We start from the raw sequence: 17803 nt of genomic DNA, 5'->3' as shown, positions 1-17803 counted from the left end.
CAATAGGAACAAAGGAATCTCCCTTGTAGCCTTGACCCATTCACCACAGTGTTGTCTAGACAGACTGGCAGCTATGACTCTTTAGGGTTTCAAATTGGGGGGTCTCTCCCTGCAGCCCTTCCTGGAGATGGCCCTGGGTGACCTTCTGCATGCAATATAGGGGCTTGACTGCTGAGCGAAGGTCCTTCTTCTCCATGCCCTTGGCTCAGTGGATAAGAGCACAAGGCTCTCTATCTCAGGGTCATGAGTTCGAGCCCCATGTTGGGCAAATGATTCCTGCACTGCAGGGGGTTAGGCTAGATGGCCCTTGAGGTCCCTTCCAACACTACAATGTTCATAGAATCATAGAGTTGGAAGAGACCACAAGGGCCATCGAGTCCAACCCCCTGCCAAGCAGGAAACACCATCAGAGCACTCCTGACATATGGTTCTCAAGCCTCTGCTTAAAGACCTCCAAAGAAGGAGACTCCACCACACTCCTTGGCAGCAAATTCCACTGTCAAACAGCTCTTACGGTCAGGAAGTTCTTCCTAATGTTTAGGTGGAATCTTCTTTCTTGTAGTTTGGATCCATTGCTGAATCTACAATTCTAGGATTCTTCTTAAACCAAAATGAGGCTCCTGCCCTCATGTTTCTGAAAAAAGGAGGGATTTAATTGCAATCTGCGTCATACCAAGTTAGATTGCTAGTCCATGTAGCTCAGTACTGTCTCCACTGGCTGGCAGCAATGAACCACCCGGACTTCAGAGAAGAGGTCTTTCCCAGTCCCACTTGGAGATGCCACCATGGGACTGATCCTGGGACCTTCTGCCAGCAAGGCAGTCCCTCTTCTGAGAGGAATCTCCTGTGGAGACTCTTTGGAAAGATCCCATGTGTTCTTCTCCCTCTCCTCTCAACTCTCCATCTTCTCTCGGCAGTACCTGGAAATGAGGTTCTCCAAAGCAGTCCGCCTGTGTGGGACGATCCAGTATATCATTGCCACGGTAAGTCACTGGGGGGTCTGCTGGGCGGGCAAAGAATCTGTGGGAGAGAGGAGGCCAGAATCAGGGCAGACGCTGAAGCAGGAAAGGAGGGGTCAAGGGGAGAGAGGAGTCTGGCTGGGGAAGAAGCCAGGGGGTCTCCTCCCTCCTGCCTGATCTCCCAGAACCAGGAGAGGCATGAAGAGGGTGGAGGGGAGGTTGGCTCAGTCTCTGGTTGCTTGGGGAAAACCCTGGAAGGGAGGAGTCTTGGGCAGTTGACACGGACTGGTTGGATGCAGAGGAATGGGGAGAGGAAGCAGCTAGGGAACCCCCAAGGGAAGAAGGCTCAAAGCCCAGGGACTGCAGGTGGGACGACAATGAGTGGTCAGAGGGAGAAGAGGGAGCAGTGGGGGGGGGGGAGAAGCGGAAGATGTAACAGGGTATTAGTGAGCAGGTAGAAGCTGAAGCAGGAGAGGAAGGAGGCAGAGAAGAGTCTGGCTGGTGAAGAAGCCAGGGGGTCTCCCCCCTCCTGCTGCAACAAGCTCCCCTCCCCGCTGGTTTCCCAGAAGCAGGAGAGGTGGGTTTCGGGTAGCACAACTGGGCGCTATGCTGCAGGGGACACCAAAGCAACACTGTAGAACGGAGTGCAGGAAGTGGGGGGGGGGCACCAAATTTTAGCATTGCACAGGGCACTGTTGAAATTTGAAAGCCCAAAGTCCTCCCGTTTCCTCCAAAGTTCCTTCTTCTAAGACATGAATTGTTGAAACAATTCCTTCTCCCTATCCAACACAGATGCTGTATACCGGGATTGTCATCTATGCTCCAGCCTTGATCCTCAACCAAGGTCAGTCTCGTGTTGTCTCTCAGGTCTGGAGAGCAAGCCAGATGAGGAGTGGTTGAGGGAGTGGGGTCCCTTCAGCCTGGAGGAGACCTTGGACACCAGAGCCGCCTGCAAATAGCGGAAGGGCTCTCGCATGGAAGGTGGAGCAAGCTTCGTAAAATGGCAGAGTTGGAAGGGGTCCCCGGGGGTCATGCAGGGTCCACCAGCCTCTGCTTGAAAACTACCCCCTGAGCTCACAATCCTTCCCTTTTGAGGAGCAACACTTTTCGCTGGCAGCTTCAAGACCAACCTTTCCTCTTGGTTATGTCTCTAGTGACTGGGCTGGATATCTGGGCCTCCCTGCTCTCCACGGGGATCATCTGCACCTTCTACACAACCATTGTGAGTACGGTTGGATGGGCTCATTTATTTATTTCCATTAATTAGTTTCTTTTTTAAAAAAATATTTTTAGTGCTCAATTTCCAAATAACAAATTATCAAACCATACAATCACCTACGTAATCCCCCCCCCGACTTCCCTCAGCGCCTCTCCCTGATTTTGCTGCGCATATTTTCTCTGCATGTTATAAAATTATATATATCCTTACATATCTGTCCTTCATGTTATCAACAATAAATTTGTGTATGTTTATTCAAAACCTGCCAAGGAGTTCAGTTCATTTTTTTTGTATTTTTAAATAAGTTGTCTAAAGTTCCCATTCCTCCTTGAAGTCACAGTTGTCCTTGTCTCGCAATTTGTATGTCAATTTGGCCAGTTCTGTGCAGTTCATCAATTTCTCTTGCCACTGCTCCATTGTCGGGATTTCTTCATTCTTCCATCCTTGTCAAAACAAAAAAAATTCCTTCCAGTAGCACCTTAAAGACCAACTAAGTTAGTTCTTGGTATGAGCTTTCGTGTGCATGCACACTTCTTCAGATACACGAAAGCTCATGCACACGAAAGCTCATTCCAAGAACTAACTTAGTTGGTCTTTAAGGTGCTACTGGAAGGAATTTTTTTTGTTTTGACTATGGCAGACCAACACGGCTACCTATCTGTAACTTTCCATCCTTGTGCTATCAAGACTCTTGCCGCTATTGTAGCATACATAAATAAGTTCCTTATTTTCCTTGGCAGGTCTTGTCCTACAATCCCTAACAAAAATGCTTCTGGTTTTTTTTGCAAATGTCATTTTAAACATTTTCTTCAATTCATTATAATCCATTTCCCAAATTTTCTTTACAATTAATTAACTTCTATTTATGCACATTCAGTTTGTGCGCAACCTCACACACACACACACTGATCCCGGAAGTGACCTGGAAACATCACCAAAAGGGGCGGAAGCAGGGCATATGCTTAGCTTTGCAAATGTGCTAGCAGTTTTATCGTTGCACCACCTGGAGGGTAAAAATGCACAAGCCTGCTTTAAAATAAAAATACTAAAACTAGTTACTATGACCTCACCCTTCTTAAGGTAGGCTTGGAGAAACAAGGATGTTTTTAGCAGGCGCCGAAAAGGGAGCAGGGAGAGCGCCTGCCTGGTGCCAAGAGGCAGGGAGTTCCAAAGGTTAGGCACTGCCATCCTAAGTGATTGATGTGCTTGGGGGCTCCCTCTCCACCCGGGGGAGCCAAAGTCCTCCCTGACCCATTCCGTTAGGTACCTGCTCTCCAAGTGGTTTGCAACAAAAGTACCAGTAAAATAAATAAATAATAATATAAAACGAGAAAACCACTCTTAAAAATAAGAAATCAGTATGACGCACTGTTCCTGGAAGAATGGAATATTTGAAATAATATTTTGGAATATTTGTAAAATATCACAATCAGATGACATTATGAGCAGGATTTGGAATATGAGCAGCAGCAGAGAACTGATAATATATGAAAAAGGAGAATATGTCTTGGGTGAAATGCAGTATGTTGTTATTTGATATAATTTTGTTTTATCTACATGCAGGCGTTGGTAAAGGGACAGCTTGAAGGACAAGGAATTTGCTTAAAAATGGGTGTTAATTTGAGATATATCTGTAAAATAAGCAGCATGTAAAAGGGTATGTGGGAAACAAGTTTTTGCAGAAACCTGTATGAAATTAATTTTAATTTGGTTTTGATGTGTTTTAAATTTGAAAATGAATAAAAATTAATTGGCAGACAGAAAAAAATAGAATACATTCTGTAAATGGGATGGGATTAAGAATGGCGTGGAGAGAAAGACCAGAAGTCAAAGTTGAAAGAGAAATGCATAACAAATTTGGAATGTAGAATTTATATGTAAAGATGTTAGCATTTAATTAAATAATTGACAGAGAGAGAGACATTTGAAAGAGGAAACCAGCCACGACACGTTTATTTCTCTGTGCGTTCTGCAGCCAGGCGACTTGGGCGCCCCTAACTTTCCCCTCCGTCTTCCAGGGAGGAATGAAAGCCGTGATCTGGACGGACGTCTTCCAAGTGGTGGTGATGCTTTCGGGTTTTGTCGCCATCTTGATCCAGGGGACCATCCTGGTGGGGAGCCCCGCAAAAGTCCTGGCCATCGCCTACAATAACTCCCGGATCAACTTCAACGAGTACGTCCTGGGTTGTGGAAACTATAGAGCTCTCGGCGCCATCTCTGGGGGGTCCAGAGGCAGTCTGTTGTGATTCTTAGGTCTTCCTTCCCTCATTCCTCCCTCTCTGTTTCCCCAGCTTTAACCTGGATCCTCGCAGCCGCTACACTTTTTGGACCTTCATCTTTGGCGGGACGATGGTCTGGCTTTCCATGTACGGGGTGAATCAGGCCCAGGTCCAGCGCTACGTGGCCTGCAAGACAGAGAGAGAGGCGAAATTGTGAGTTGGGGAAAGCCTGAAGGGAGGGCTCATTTAAGCATCGCCCTTAGACGCAGGAGGAAAATGAGAAGGAATAACCTGGGGCATTTTTTCGCAGTGGAGCAAGCAGAGACCCCCGACCCCAAAGGGGTGCATTTTTGTGTCTGATTTTCCTAGAAGCTTCCCAGTTCCCCCTTTCAGAGGGAACTAATAGAAAATAGAGAAAAGCTGAAGAAATGTTGGAGGGGCCAGAGGGAACTGAATCCCCAAAGTGGTGGAGGCTGATATACATCATAAGGAATATCAATCAAGCAATCAATCAATCAATCAATCAATCAATCAATCAATCAATGAGTTAGTCATAGACCACCAGTTTAAAAAAAGGCTAAAAATAGTTGTAAGTACAAGCTGGATAAAAGCAGGGAGACGAGTCGCCAACCAGCTAGAATTTTAGTTGTTACTAAAATGATTCGAAGAAGAGCCATGTGTGTGAAATACAAGATTTCATAAAAGGAATTATAATAATGCCTCTCTCAGGCTTGCTGTCTTGATTTATCATGATTTCCCTGCAGGTAACAGCAGATGCACAGAATTGTGCTCCATTGTGTGTAATCAGAGGGTTTCTATCTGATAATAGGTATTTTAAATAGACTGCTTCAGATCTCCCTGAATTGGGGTAATGAGCTGTTTGCGGAGGTTGTAATTAAAAGGGCAATGGAATAATACTTTGCCACTTCCCATGTCACAGGGAAATTACCACTTTTAAACAGGGATCTTATTATTTCTGCCTCTGAGGAGTAGGGAAGGTAGAATTTTAAATCTGGTTAGCATAAAAGCTTTCCTATATTTGGGGATGGGTAAATTTGACATCTATTTTGGCATTATAAATGCTCCCGCATAGCCCTTAATAGGGAATAATCCAAGGTGACTTTTGCACTGGGGCGAACAGAGACTCCCCGCCCCCAAAGGGCTGCATTTTTGTCTCCTATTTCCTCGGAAGCAGCTGGCTGTTTCTCTGGCCGAGGCTTCTGAGATCCCCCTGGCAGATCCTGCCCGGTAGTTGCGTTGCTCCGTGTCCCTGAGTCTATAGACTCAAGCTGTATTCCTGGGGAGGCTCGATAACCTGGGGGCACCCTCTTGGCCACCCCACCCAGGTGCCCATCCCACAGCCCCACAAAGCTATCAGCAGCTGGCTGGGCTGATAAAGAGGTTGGCTGGGGACAGACTGGGAGATCCAGGGCTTCCTGCATAGACCAGGCAAGGTGCCAGACCTCAGTGTTTCATTTCATCAGGGCATTTATATCACAGCCTGCCTGGTTCTCCCTTGACCCTGGGAGGTGGGCTAATGCCACAGGAGGGGAGAGAGGGCTCTTGTGTTCAAATCCTGCTCCCCTTTGGGGAACCTGGTTGGCCCCCATGGAAACATGAAGCTGGACTAGAAGGGGCCATTGCCCTGATCCAGCGGAAGCCTCTGATTACAGAATCACAGAATTGTGAGTTGGAAAGGACCCGAGGGTCATCTAGACCAACCCCCTTCAATGCAGAAGTGTGCAGCTGCCCCACACGGGGATTGAACCCACAAACTGAGAAGATAGCTCAGCAGAGTGTGGGACTCTTAATCTCAAGGTTGTGGGTTCGAGCCATGCATTGTGCAGAAGATTCCTGCCTTGCAGGGGGTTGGACTAGATGACCCTCAGGGTCCCTTCTAACTTGACAATTCTGTAATTGTCACTTCTACCTTGGCACCACACTCTGACCAACTGAGCCACCTTCTGGGCTCCCCATCCCTCATCCAGACCTTTGTAAGCTCCTTAATTGCTTAACTTCCCCTACTCTCCCTGTCCTGGGTTCAAATTTTATTTTTGCCCTCTCTGCTTCCCCTCTTCTCTCTCCCCAGAGCTCTCCTTGTCAACCAGGTGGGCCTCTTCTTCATCGTCTCCAGCGCTGTGGGCTGCGGGATTGTCATGTTCACCCTCTACAAGGACTGCGACCCCCTTTTGGCTGGCTACATCTCTGCACCTGACCAGGTACCCCTCTGCCTCGCGGGGTGGGGCTGGGGCTCAGAGGGGGCTTGGAGGGCCAAAGCAAACTGCTTGCCGGAGGAAAGAACAAAGGGTCAAACGGGCAAGCAAACAACCCCCAACAGAGAAGTTCTCGTGCTGCAGTCGTGCAAAAATGCTATGGGATGGCGGGAGGTAGAACACACATTGGAGAAATTATGAAGAAAGCAGACGGGGAGGTGGAAATTGCTGAGGTCTGCTTCTTTAATTTAAGAAATTTATTAGTCACCTTGTGGGGGGGTGGGCATAGAATCATGGAACTCTTCCAACTTTATGATTCAATCATTTTCCCTGTTAACAGTTCCTGCATTGCAGGGGGTGGACTGGATGACCCTCGGGGTCCCTTTTGACTCTGCCATTCCATGTGCATCTTGTGGCCGGCTTCAAATCATGGCCATCTCCCTGCCCTCCTGGTGCCCCTGAAAGAGAAGTGACACTTTCTCTCCTTTTCTCTCAGTACATGCCTTATTTGGTCTTGGATATCTTTGAGAAATACCCCGGGGTGCCTGGGCTTTTCCTGGCTTGTGCATACAGCGGGACTCTGAGGTGAGTGTGGGAGACCCCCTCTTTGCCCCACACAGAATGAACCCCCTCCCAAAAATACATTTCCTGCAAAGGAGACACAAAAACTTTGATTCCTGAGTATAGCTAAAGCTATCTAATATTAGAAGCTCTAGGGAAGTCAACAAAATTTCTTTTATTGCATCTGCTTCTGGGGTGGAGCATGGTGCCCCCAAAGTCCCCAGCTCCCCCTGGAGGGAGATTGTGGCTTCTCAGTGAGCGTTTCCATTTCAGTTTTCTGAGTGTTTCCAGCACTCTGATTCAGCGCAGGATGCTGACCTGAAATTCAACAGCCATCCTGGTTAGGTTTTGTACACGAATGGCAGTGGCAAAATGTCCTGGGCTCAGCCTGAGGATCTCTAGGGGCCTCAATAGGGGTGGCCCTGTGAGTTAGGAACACCAGAAATACACGCCTCACTTTCTTCTAGAATGGGACGGGTGTTTGTTTACGCAGATTAAAATGCTGCAGGTGAGATGCAAAAAGCGAGGAACATATAAAAATAATCATGAATTTAATAGAATTAAAACAATATTTCTACATTGCAGGGGGTTGGACTAGATGATCACTGGGGTCCCTTCCAACACTACAGATTCTAATATGAAAAAGATTATTATAATATGAATAGATTCTAATATGAAAAATATCTATTAAAAGACACATAATAAAAACAACACAGCACTCTTAAAAACCGTTTCCTTTTTTAAAAAAAGACCCATCGAAAAGAACAGGATTCACTTGCCAACAGAAGGTCAGCAAGGAGGGAGCCAGTCTAGCTTCTCTAGGCAGGGAGTTCCAAAGTTGTCTGGGAGGAGCCACCACCAAAAAGCTCCTCTCCCGCTCTATGGGAAGATATAGTCCTTCAGCTAGCCTTCAGGATCAGGCCAAAGGATCATCTAGGTCTGCATTTTGTTCCTGGAGGGGCCAAATTACCCCAAAGAACCTAGGGATCCAGATAGACTGCCTCTGGACCTGGAGGTTCCACAAGTCGATGGCACCCACCTGAGAGGTGCTGGAACTGCACTCTGGGAAAAAAAGCACTGCCAGAAAAGCATGGCGTGAGCTGAACAGCCGTCTCTTGGGATTGCTTCCCCGGTGCATTTGATGATAGACTGCTCTTGAAGCTGGAGGCTCCTTCCTAGCTAATTCAGGCTGTTGGGGGCTTTGTCCTCCGTGAGTCGTCATTGTAGCAGCTGCCCTGTCCTCCCTCCCTCTGCAGCACGGCTTCCACCAGCATCAACGCCATGGCCGCCGTCACCGTGGAGGACCTGATCAAGCCGAACTTGCCCAGCCTCTCCCCACGGAAGCTAACCCTCATCTCCAAAGGGCTCTGTGAGTGAAGGGTGGCCGGGGCATCCTCCAAAGCGTGGGGAGGCTGGGCTGGGTATCCCAGGAGACCCCTTGGGAACAAGCATAGTTCAGTCAGGAGATTCTTAATTTCGGGGTTGTGGGTTTGAGCCCCACGTTGGGTAAAAAGATTCCTGCATTGCAGGGGGCTGGACTAGATGACCCTTGGGTCCCTTCCAGCTCGACGATTCTACCATCCTAAGCCAATTGTTTTCAACAGATCTGCTCCTGAGGATTTGTTCATTTCATAAAATTTATACACTGCTTGATTGAAAACAAACAAACAAGCAGTCTCCAGAAAGGCTAAAACACTAAAATGGCCAATGAGAAAAAATAGCAGTACAGTGGTGCCTCGCAAGACGAAATTAATTCGTTCCGCAAGTCTTTTCGTCTTGCGAGTTTTTCGTCTTGCAAAGCACGGTTTCCCATAGGAATGCATTGAAAATCAATCAAATGTGTTCCTATGGAAACCGCCTTCAGACCAGGTCCGGAGACAGTCTGTCCCCCGACCTCTTCTGAAGGCCGGCGGGGGGGGCGAAAGTCTTTGCTTCCCCCCGCCTGCCTTCCTGGGACAGCGGAGACTTCTCCGCTGTCCCGGGGCGATTTTAAAATGCTGGCGGGTGGCAGCGAAGCCTACGCTGCCGCCCGCCAGCATTTTAAAAGCCCCGGGACAGCGGAGGACTTCTCCGCTGTCCGGGGCGATCTTAAAATGCTGGCGGGCGGCAGCGCTGCCGCCCGCCAGCATTTTAAAATCGCCCCGGGACAGCGGATGAATTCTCCGCTGTCCCGGGGCGATTTAAAAGCCCCCGGGAAGACAGGCAGGGGGGACAAAGACTTTTGCCCCCCGCCCGCCTTCAGAAGAGGTCCAGAGGGCCCTCCAAGCAGAGGGCTATCCGCAGCCTAGGCGGGAACTCTTCTGAAGGCTGACGGGGGAAAAGGGCTTTTCTTCCCACCGCCAGCCTTCAGAACAGCCTTCTGAATGTTGGCGGTGGGGAGGAAAACCTTCCTCCCACCGCAAGTCTTCAAGACAGGTCCGGGAACAGAGGAGAAGCGCTGCGCACCTTCCCCTCTGTTCCCGGACCTGTCCTGAAGGCTTGCGGTGGGAGGAGGGCTTTCCTCCCCACCGCCAACATTCAGAAGGCTGTTCTGAATGTTGGCGGTGGGGAGGAAAAACCCTCCTCCCACCGCAAGCCCCGGGAACAGAGGAGAAGCCCTTCGCGCCTTGTCCTCTGTTCCCGGACCTCCCACCGCAAGCCTTAGGACAGGTCCGGGAACAGAGGAGAAGGCGCACTGCGCTTCCCCGCTGTCCCCGGAGATTTCCCTATGGGCTTTCGTCTTGCGAAGCAAGCCCATAGGGAAATTCGTCTTGCGAAGCCGCTAAAAATCGGAAAACCCTTTCGTCTTGCGGGTTTTTCGTTTAGCGAGGCATTCGTCTTGCGGGGCACCACTGTAATAGTAATAATAATAATAATAATAATGGAAATTGTGCTTTTATTCTTAACGTTTCCAGCACTGATTTATGGGACGTCGTGCATCACCGTTGCAGCGCTGTCTTCATTACTGGGAGGTGGGGTGTTGCAGGTAATAATAATTTTATTATTATAATTTTATTATTTTTACTATTTATAAACTGCCCATCTGGCTGGGTAACTGTCTCCGCTTATGACCCCTCCCTCAATTTCTTCTCTTTCTTCCACAAGGATTTGGCTCATGCTTTTTTCCCTGAAAGCACAATCTGCATTTGAGATAGCAACAGGGGTTTTTTGCAGGCCACGCTTCTCCACTGTCATCTTCAGGGAGCCAAACTACTTAAGAACCCAAGAAGAGGCTGCTGGATCAGGCCACCCCCCCCCCCATTCAGCTTCCTGCACTCACAGTGGCCAAATGTCCTTAAGAATCTGGGAATTGAGATAGACTGCCTCTGGACCAGGAGGTTCCATAAGAAGATCATAAGAGTTTGGCTGACTGGATGAGGCCAAAGGGGGCCCATCTAGTCCAGCCTCCTGTTCTCCAGCCTGCAAGGGACGACCACAAGCAGGATCTGAGCACAGCTGTTGCTTCCCCATCATCTAGTATTCAGAGGTAGACTGCTCCTGGGCATGGAGGTTCTGCTGTCACAGTAGTCCTCCTTAAGAAGAGCTTGGCTGCTGGATCAGGCCCATCTCATCCTGCCCCCTGTTCTCACAGGTGCCCCCAAAGGAAACCCAGAAGGAGGTCCTTTTATGATTCCTGTTCCAGGGAGTTCCCCTAACCCTTCTTTTTATCTGTAGCTTTAGAGTCTAGCCTCCTCCTCCATGAATTTGCCCCGCCTCTTTCCTCCAAGTCCTCCAAGTCATTGGCCTCTTGTGGCAGGGAGTTCTGTAGGTTAACTACATGGTCCAGCTTAACTACGCTGCTTGGTGTAGCAGTTCCTCAACAAGCTTGAGAGGGTGGGCTGCAAGGCTTTTAAAAGGACAAATCCAGCCCTTTGCATCAGGCCCTGGGAATGTACTGAGGACCAATGCAGGCTGATATGCGTTCTTGCCAGCAGTCTCCAAGGGGCAGCCCCATATGTGGTGCATTGCAGTAGTCCAGCCTGGAGGCCGCTGAGGCACGGAAGCTGGCAGCCAGGCCTCTGCCTTCCAGTCATGTGTGTCGGTGGCTGGTTTTATGGCGTAGGGAGTTGATTCTCACGCTCGGCCCAGTATTGTCTCATCTTGTTTCAACAAGGAGGGCACTCCACCCGCCTTTGTAGCAACCAGGAAAAGTTTGCATTCACAGATGTGCGCACACACGGCTTATCGGTTTCTGCATTGTATCTCATATGTTAACAACTTGAGCTGCATAGCTGCATATCTGGGAGCTGATTGGCACTTTCAGATTGTAGCTGCTACTCGTGTCTTAGAGGTGACACGATAGAGGTTTGCACAATTGTGCGTGGCGGGGAGACAGTGGACAGAGAAAAGTGTTCCTCCTTCTCTTGTGACATGAGATTCTTGGACAGCCAGCAGAGGATTTAAGACAGATAAGAGAAAGTCATTCTTCAAAGAGTTCATCTGCAGAACTCCCTCCCACAGGCCACCAACTTTAAAACCTTTGACTTGAAGATTTGGCCAGAGGCGCTTTTAGGGCAGTGTGACAGCTGGCCCTGCGTTGGGTGCCTGGTAAGCAGTTGCCCAGCTTTGGGAAGGAGGTGTGAGCCCTCTAACAGAATCATAGAATGGTAGACTTGGAAGGGACCCCGAGGGTCATCCAGTCCAACCCTCCGCAATGCAGGAATCCCAGCTAAAGCATCCAGGACATCCTTGTGACTTGAAGCCATGGGTTCGAGTCCTACCCTCCAGAGCAGGAGAAAACAAGCTTGCTCCCTCTTCCATGTCATTGAAATATGGGAAGATGGTTCTCCTATCTCCTCTCAGTCTCCTCTTTTCCAGGTGGAACATCCCCAGCTCCTTCAACCGTTCCTCATAAGGCTTGGCTTCCAGACCCTTCACCATCTTGGTCGCTCTCCTCTGCTGCACACCTTCCAGCTTGACAACCTCGTAACAACAACATGCTTACCCTTGCCTTCTCTGCCCCGCTTTGTGTTTCTGCACAGGGTTCGTTCACCGTCATGGGCGTCATCAGTGGGCCCCTTCTGGGAGCCTTCATCCTGGGGATGTTTATCCCAGCTTGCAACACCGTGGTAAGCCCCAAAGAGGACCCGAGAGGATGCTTTTGGGTGCCTTCACCCTTCATAAAAGGGTGTTGGAAGAAAGGTGCTGTGCTATGGAGGGGCCTTGCAACAAAGCAGTAGGATTGGAACGAAAGAACACAAAAATACCCCTAACAATACAGGAATCTAGATAGACTGCCCCTGGACTTGGAGGTTCCATGATTCCCAGCATCCTCTTCTCACAGTGGCCAACTGGATGCCTGTGGGGAATCTCCCTTCCCTTGCAAAAATTCCTGAGGGGGTGGGACTTTCAGCTCAGCAGCAGCATAAAACCCGACCTCTCCTTCCTTCCCAGGGGGTGTTGACTGGGCTTCTTGTGGGATTCGCCCTCTCTTTCTGGGTGGCTGTGGGGGGCACCCTCTACCCACCCAGCACCGCCACCATGGGGGTGCTCCCATCCTACGGAGACTTGTGCCCGCTCTACAACGCCTCCGAGGGAGCCAACGCCACCATCATGCTCGGCCCACTGCCACCCCGGAACATCACGGAAGTTGCAGACAGGTGAGATGGTTGTTGATCTCCGGTGCAAATTCAAATAAGTGTCTGGGGCAGCCCAGCCAGATGAGCGGGTAAAGGTATTAAGATTATTATAACACTAAAGGAAAACACAGCAAAACAACATTTCTTTGCCCAGAGTAGAATTCAGGAGGATTCAGTAGAATTCAGTAGAATTCAGTAATGGGAAAACATCATTTATGGCCTGTAAGAACTAAGGACATTCTACAGTGCGCCTCAACGCGCTTTGGTGCTGTTCAATGTGCTTACAGGAACAAGGTACTGCCGAAGGTTCATAACAAGCCTAAGAAGATCTTGCTGGATCAGGTCAAAGGGAGCCGATTTGGTCCTCAGAGTGGCCAACCCCCCCCCCCCCAATAACCTGCAAATTGTCTGCCTGCGGAGCTGGAGGTTCCATGAGAGGAATCTGCCTGCTGGACCAGGCCAGAGGGGGCCACTGACCCCAGCATCCTCTTCTCACAGGGGCCAACCAGGTGGCCCTAAAGGGACAAGCAGGGACAATGTCAGGTTCTGCAGAAGGCAGGAAGAGCCAGATGCAGAGTTATGGGATGGGGGACCCTTGGCTCACTAGCAGGATATGTGAAAAGGATCTAGGGATCTTGGTGGAATCTTAGAAGTGGAAGGGCCCCTGAGGGTCCTCTGTTCCAACCCCCTGCAATGCAGAAATCTTAGTTAGAGCATCCATGAGACATGGCCCCCCAGCCTCTGCTTAAAAACCTACAAGGAGGTTTCTGGGTCACTGTCCCCCCCCCCCCCGGAGTCCCTTCCCCACTGAACAGCTCTCACTCTCAGAAAGTTTATCCTGATGTTTAGTCAGAATCTCCTTTCTTCTAACTTGAAGCCATGGGTTCGAGTCCTACCCTCCAGAGCTGGAGAAAGCAAGCTTGCTCCATCTTCCCTGTGATAGCCCTTAAGATGGCTCTCCTGTCTGCTCTCAGTCTCCTCTTTCCCAGGCTAAACATCCCCAGCTCCTTCAACTGTTCCTCATCAGGCTTGGTTTCCGGACCCTTGAGCATCCTGGTCTCCCTCCTCTGTACTCCTCCCAGATTGCCAGCACCTTCTAGGAGCCAGAACTCATTTATTCCCCTTCCTGCAGATCTCACCATCTCACTTCCTTTGCAGGTCGGCCATTGCGGATGACTTCTACGCCATTTCCTACCTCTACTACGGTGCCTTGGGAACACTCACCACGGTTGTAATTGGGGTTCTGGTCAGCTGCCTAACCGGTAAATTGGTGGGGTGGAGCCATTAGCTACCTATTAATTTGTTTCATTTGTTTTTTTAAAAATAAGTTGATTCCATTTTTAAATAATATTTTTTATTATATTTCCAATTTTAACCAATCCTTTTAAAATGCAACCAGAACAAATCTCTCATATCTGTTGACACATTCCATGGTGTTCTTTTATTCCCTTATAAAGCTTCTATATTACTGATATTTTATCCATTCTGTACATCAATTCCAAATTTTTAAATGACAAATTCTCATCTGTTGCTATTGTTCAAATCCTGCGTACATTTTGACATAACTATGATGGTCCCTCCCCCCTAATATTCTACAAAAGAATACCATTTTAGAAGTTGATTTCAATACTTCATGTTTCATTGCCTTAAAGTGTGCAAATTCTCTCTCCCTCGTGGTTCTGGGTTTTGCTGCAGGGCCTGCGAAAAGGAGCTCAAAGAAGCCAGGTGTGCTCTGGTGGGACGTCATGAAGCAGACCGCCATGGTCTCCCCAGAGGGGCTGAAGAAACCGTTCACCAAGGTAGGACAGTGGGGAAACTGGGCACTCTGGTAATGGTGGGCAGTGGGCAGTGCATCGGAGCTGCCATCACTCAGCTTAGAGAACAGGGACCACCTGAACCCTCATATTCCAGCTTGATCATCGCCATCACTTGTAGCTGCAGGAGCATCGCTGGCCGTTCTCCAGTTTGGAGAGGCTCATTTGACAGCAGCCTTTAGTGTCATTGTTCCAGTCCTGTGGAGCTCTCTGCCACTAGAGCAGCATTACCTGAATTTGGGTCTTCAGCTGTTTTGGGACTACAGTTCCCACCAACCCTGCCCACTGGTCCTGCTAGCTAGCGATGCCTATTGATCAATTCCTGCTCATATACCCTTACAAGAAAAACAGAAACAAAACAAACAAGGTTACTCTGCCCCTTGCCTTTCTGCCTTAAATCATTGTTTGTATTTTCTTTATCATTTCTTTCTCTTCATCTTGCTTGGGTGTAAATCTGGATCCATCCTTTCTCAATGGCTTCCTTCCATTTCTCAACCGTCCGCACAGGATGCAGGGAACTCTCCCAATCTGCAGAAGAAAGCCTTTGGCTCAACGTCTCTGGTGCCCAGCTTCCCGGCCGAGGAGAAGACCCTGATGGCCAAGGAGGAGAAGGCATCATCAGAGCCCTCTGAGGAGAACCTCTGCGTCTGCAACGCTTTTGACAGCAGCTATTTCCACCTGCTCAGAGAGACCAACGTGTAAAGGGTTGGGCACCTGGAGGCCAGAAGCCTCCTGGACCAGCTTTACTTGGGAAAGGACCCCATTTTGGGAGGGATGGACCTCATTCCACAAAGAGATATTTGTAGATCTCTGACCAGGCCAAGCTGCAACCTCTGGAGAAATTTGGGCAGGGCGTTCCTGGCCTGTTATCAAAATCTGGCCAAGTTGTGCCAACAGCACGGGGTGATGTGGACCCCTGGGGGCTTCTGTTTGTCCCAACTGGGTCCTGTCCCGAGGGAGCTGTCAAGCAACACACTTGGCAATGGCCGAGAGAAACCAGGCAGCCAGGGAGCATCTTCATCAGTTCATTTATTAGTATCAAACAGAAACACACGGAGATCCATAAAGTGTGCTCCCTCAAGGCCTGAGCTGCTGCCCAGGGGGCCTGCTCCTCTCCCCAGAAGCTCGCTTTCTCCGTATCAGACCCGTCCTGCTGTCTACGGTGGCTGCCAAGGGACCCCTTCTGTCGATGTCTAGTTTTCTGCTCTCTGACATGGAGGAAACACCTGGTTTTAGGGGAAGGAGGGGGATCTATCAGGCTCTCAAGGGACATCGTATCAACTGGCTCTGGTACTCTCCCTATCACATCTGGCTCCTGTCTCTGTTCAGGGCTGGTGCATCTGCTAGCTCACCCCTGCTCCTTGCCCTCCAATATTTCCCAGTTCTCCTCCTCCTTCTTCTCCTCCTCCTTGTGTTTCCCACCACCAAGGACCTGGGTCCACACGATCTTCTTCTGCCCCCTCCCTGGGCGCCTCTTGGGCTGGGCATCTCCACTCCTCCTCCTCATCTAACCTGATATCTATTCTCCATTTTCATCTGGAAATGGAGGAGTTGAGATTGGCAAAGATGAGAAAAAGCAGATGTTGCAAACTGGAATAATAATAATAATAATAATAATAATAATAATAATAGTTTTATTATTTTACCCCACCCATCTGACCGGGTTGCCCCAGCCACTCTGGGCAGCTGATGTATATTTTGCTCTAAGAGGCTTCATTTGGTCAGAATCGAGTTAGCACTTCCAGAGTTAACACTAAATACATATCTTCTAGTTAAGGAACCACCATCGCTGCTAGAAGGCTGGAAGGTGGAAATTTGTGTCCTGGGCTTTTTAGACTCGTCTGCCCACGTACTACCAGAAACTAAAGGGGTGCCCTGGCTGCCAGGTGCGAAATATTTCCAGCTCACCTGCCCCCACTATCCTTGCCACTTCTCAGGGCCTCCTGCGTCGTTTCCTTTGGGACCTTGATCCTCCTCCTGCTTGCCTCCACCTGTCATGGAAAAGCCACTCTGTGCATGCTCAGAGGGCCAAAGCTTAGGCTGGAGGATGGGAATCGAGTCTGGCTTGGTCCCTGCTGTGCCCTCTCCTCCATCCCATGTTGGCCGTCCTCCTGTCGGAAGTGTGTAGACAGGAGTATTGACAGCTCCTCCTGGCCTCTTCTCCATCCCCCCGCCTGATATTTGCCATGTAACTAAGATGCACCAGGATGGAGATGTGGGACCTTCAAGCTGCACAGGGGCTACAGGGTTGAATGGGTGGGCTTAGCCAGAGGGTGTATGTTCCTATCTATGCGTATAAAGATATATATTCAGTCTGCTCTGGCTTCCAATGATCAAAGGACTCTGGTGTTGTGCCATTTGAGGGGAAACGCTCGGCATGGAATAAAGAGAATGTTGTAGAAAAGCCAATGCTAATTCTGTGTTTGGAATGACAAATTCAGAAGGGAACGGATACATATCCCTGTGGCCCAAATGAGGATGTTGTGCAAAGCTGAGCAGGATGGCTACAGGACCTGCTTAGCTTAATTGCCGTTGCTCATTTATTTGTGTAGCCGAAGGTATTACAAAGCCAGATGCATAAGAACAAAAAAACGCTGCACAGATTTTTTAAAAAATTGTTTTTATTAAAGATTTTCTGGGCTTGCAAAAGTACATACATCGTCTCTGTTTTCAAATCACGGACCCTTTCTACGGATCTGCGAGGTTTTTACAAGCTCTCTACTCTGAGCAGCCAGGAGCATCATAGCAGGACACTGGAGTGATAACTTTTTGACTTTCTTTTTTTCTTCAAAAACAAAAACTAACCAACGGACTGAAACGGACACGAGGACAAATAACAGAGGATGCCTTCACCCTGGGGTGGCTCCTCTTTCACACACACACAGCCCAACAAGATAATAACAAGAACCCACTGACAGCATCCGAATTGATAGGGCTAAGTTGACCCAACACACACATGCAAATAATACACTGCACAGTTATAATCATTTTTGGTACCCAGCATTGCGTCAGGTAGAAATGTGCTCCCCTGAACTTTTAAACTTACTGCTCCTGCAAGCTGTCCTTAAAAGGGCCGCTCTAGAGGCAACTCAAGCCACCTTTCAGAAACAGAACTTCCCAGCCCCCCCCCCCCCCCGCAGGGCCTATATGGCCAAGGCCTGGACCTTCACAGGCACCTTCTCTTGAGTTTGAAGAACCAGGTGCCTCCCACTACCCATCACCAGCCTGGAATTGCCCCAGAAGGGAGGCTCTGGGATGGA

General features: G+C 49.2%; 1 protein-coding gene across 5 annotated transcripts in view; it reads left to right on the top strand.

The window, feature by feature from the left end:
• Positions 1 to 17192, top strand: part of SLC5A5 (solute carrier family 5 member 5) — a 39987-nt gene extending 22795 nt beyond the window's left edge. For all 5 annotated transcript variants that reach the window (XM_083720414.1, XM_083720411.1, XM_083720413.1 and 2 more), the window contains 14 exons: positions 918 to 983; positions 1752 to 1803; positions 2114 to 2181; positions 4197 to 4351; positions 4470 to 4610; positions 6487 to 6616; positions 7107 to 7195; positions 8428 to 8540; positions 10066 to 10136; positions 12133 to 12219; positions 12545 to 12750; positions 13888 to 13991; positions 14425 to 14528; positions 15051 to 17192. In XM_083720414.1, the coding sequence (XP_083576540.1) occupies positions 927 to 983; positions 1752 to 1803; positions 2114 to 2181; positions 4197 to 4351; positions 4470 to 4610; positions 6487 to 6616; positions 7107 to 7195; positions 8428 to 8540; positions 10066 to 10136; positions 12133 to 12219; positions 12545 to 12750; positions 13888 to 13991; positions 14425 to 14528; positions 15051 to 15245 (1572 nt within the window). In that variant the 5' untranslated portion in view covers positions 918 to 926 and the 3' untranslated portion in view covers positions 15246 to 17192. The remainder of the gene's footprint in view (positions 1 to 917; positions 984 to 1751; positions 1804 to 2113; positions 2182 to 4196; positions 4352 to 4469; positions 4611 to 6486; positions 6617 to 7106; positions 7196 to 8427; positions 8541 to 10065; positions 10137 to 12132; positions 12220 to 12544; positions 12751 to 13887; positions 13992 to 14424; positions 14529 to 15050) is intronic.
• The last annotated feature ends 611 nt before the right edge of the window (positions 17193 to 17803 follow it).

Source organism: Podarcis gaigeae (assembly GCF_964106915.1).
Source record: "Podarcis gaigeae genome assembly, chromosome: 18".
NCBI lineage: Eukaryota > Metazoa > Chordata > Lepidosauria > Squamata > Lacertidae > Podarcis > Podarcis gaigeae.
This window is presented reverse-complemented; position numbering and strand designations above follow the sequence as displayed.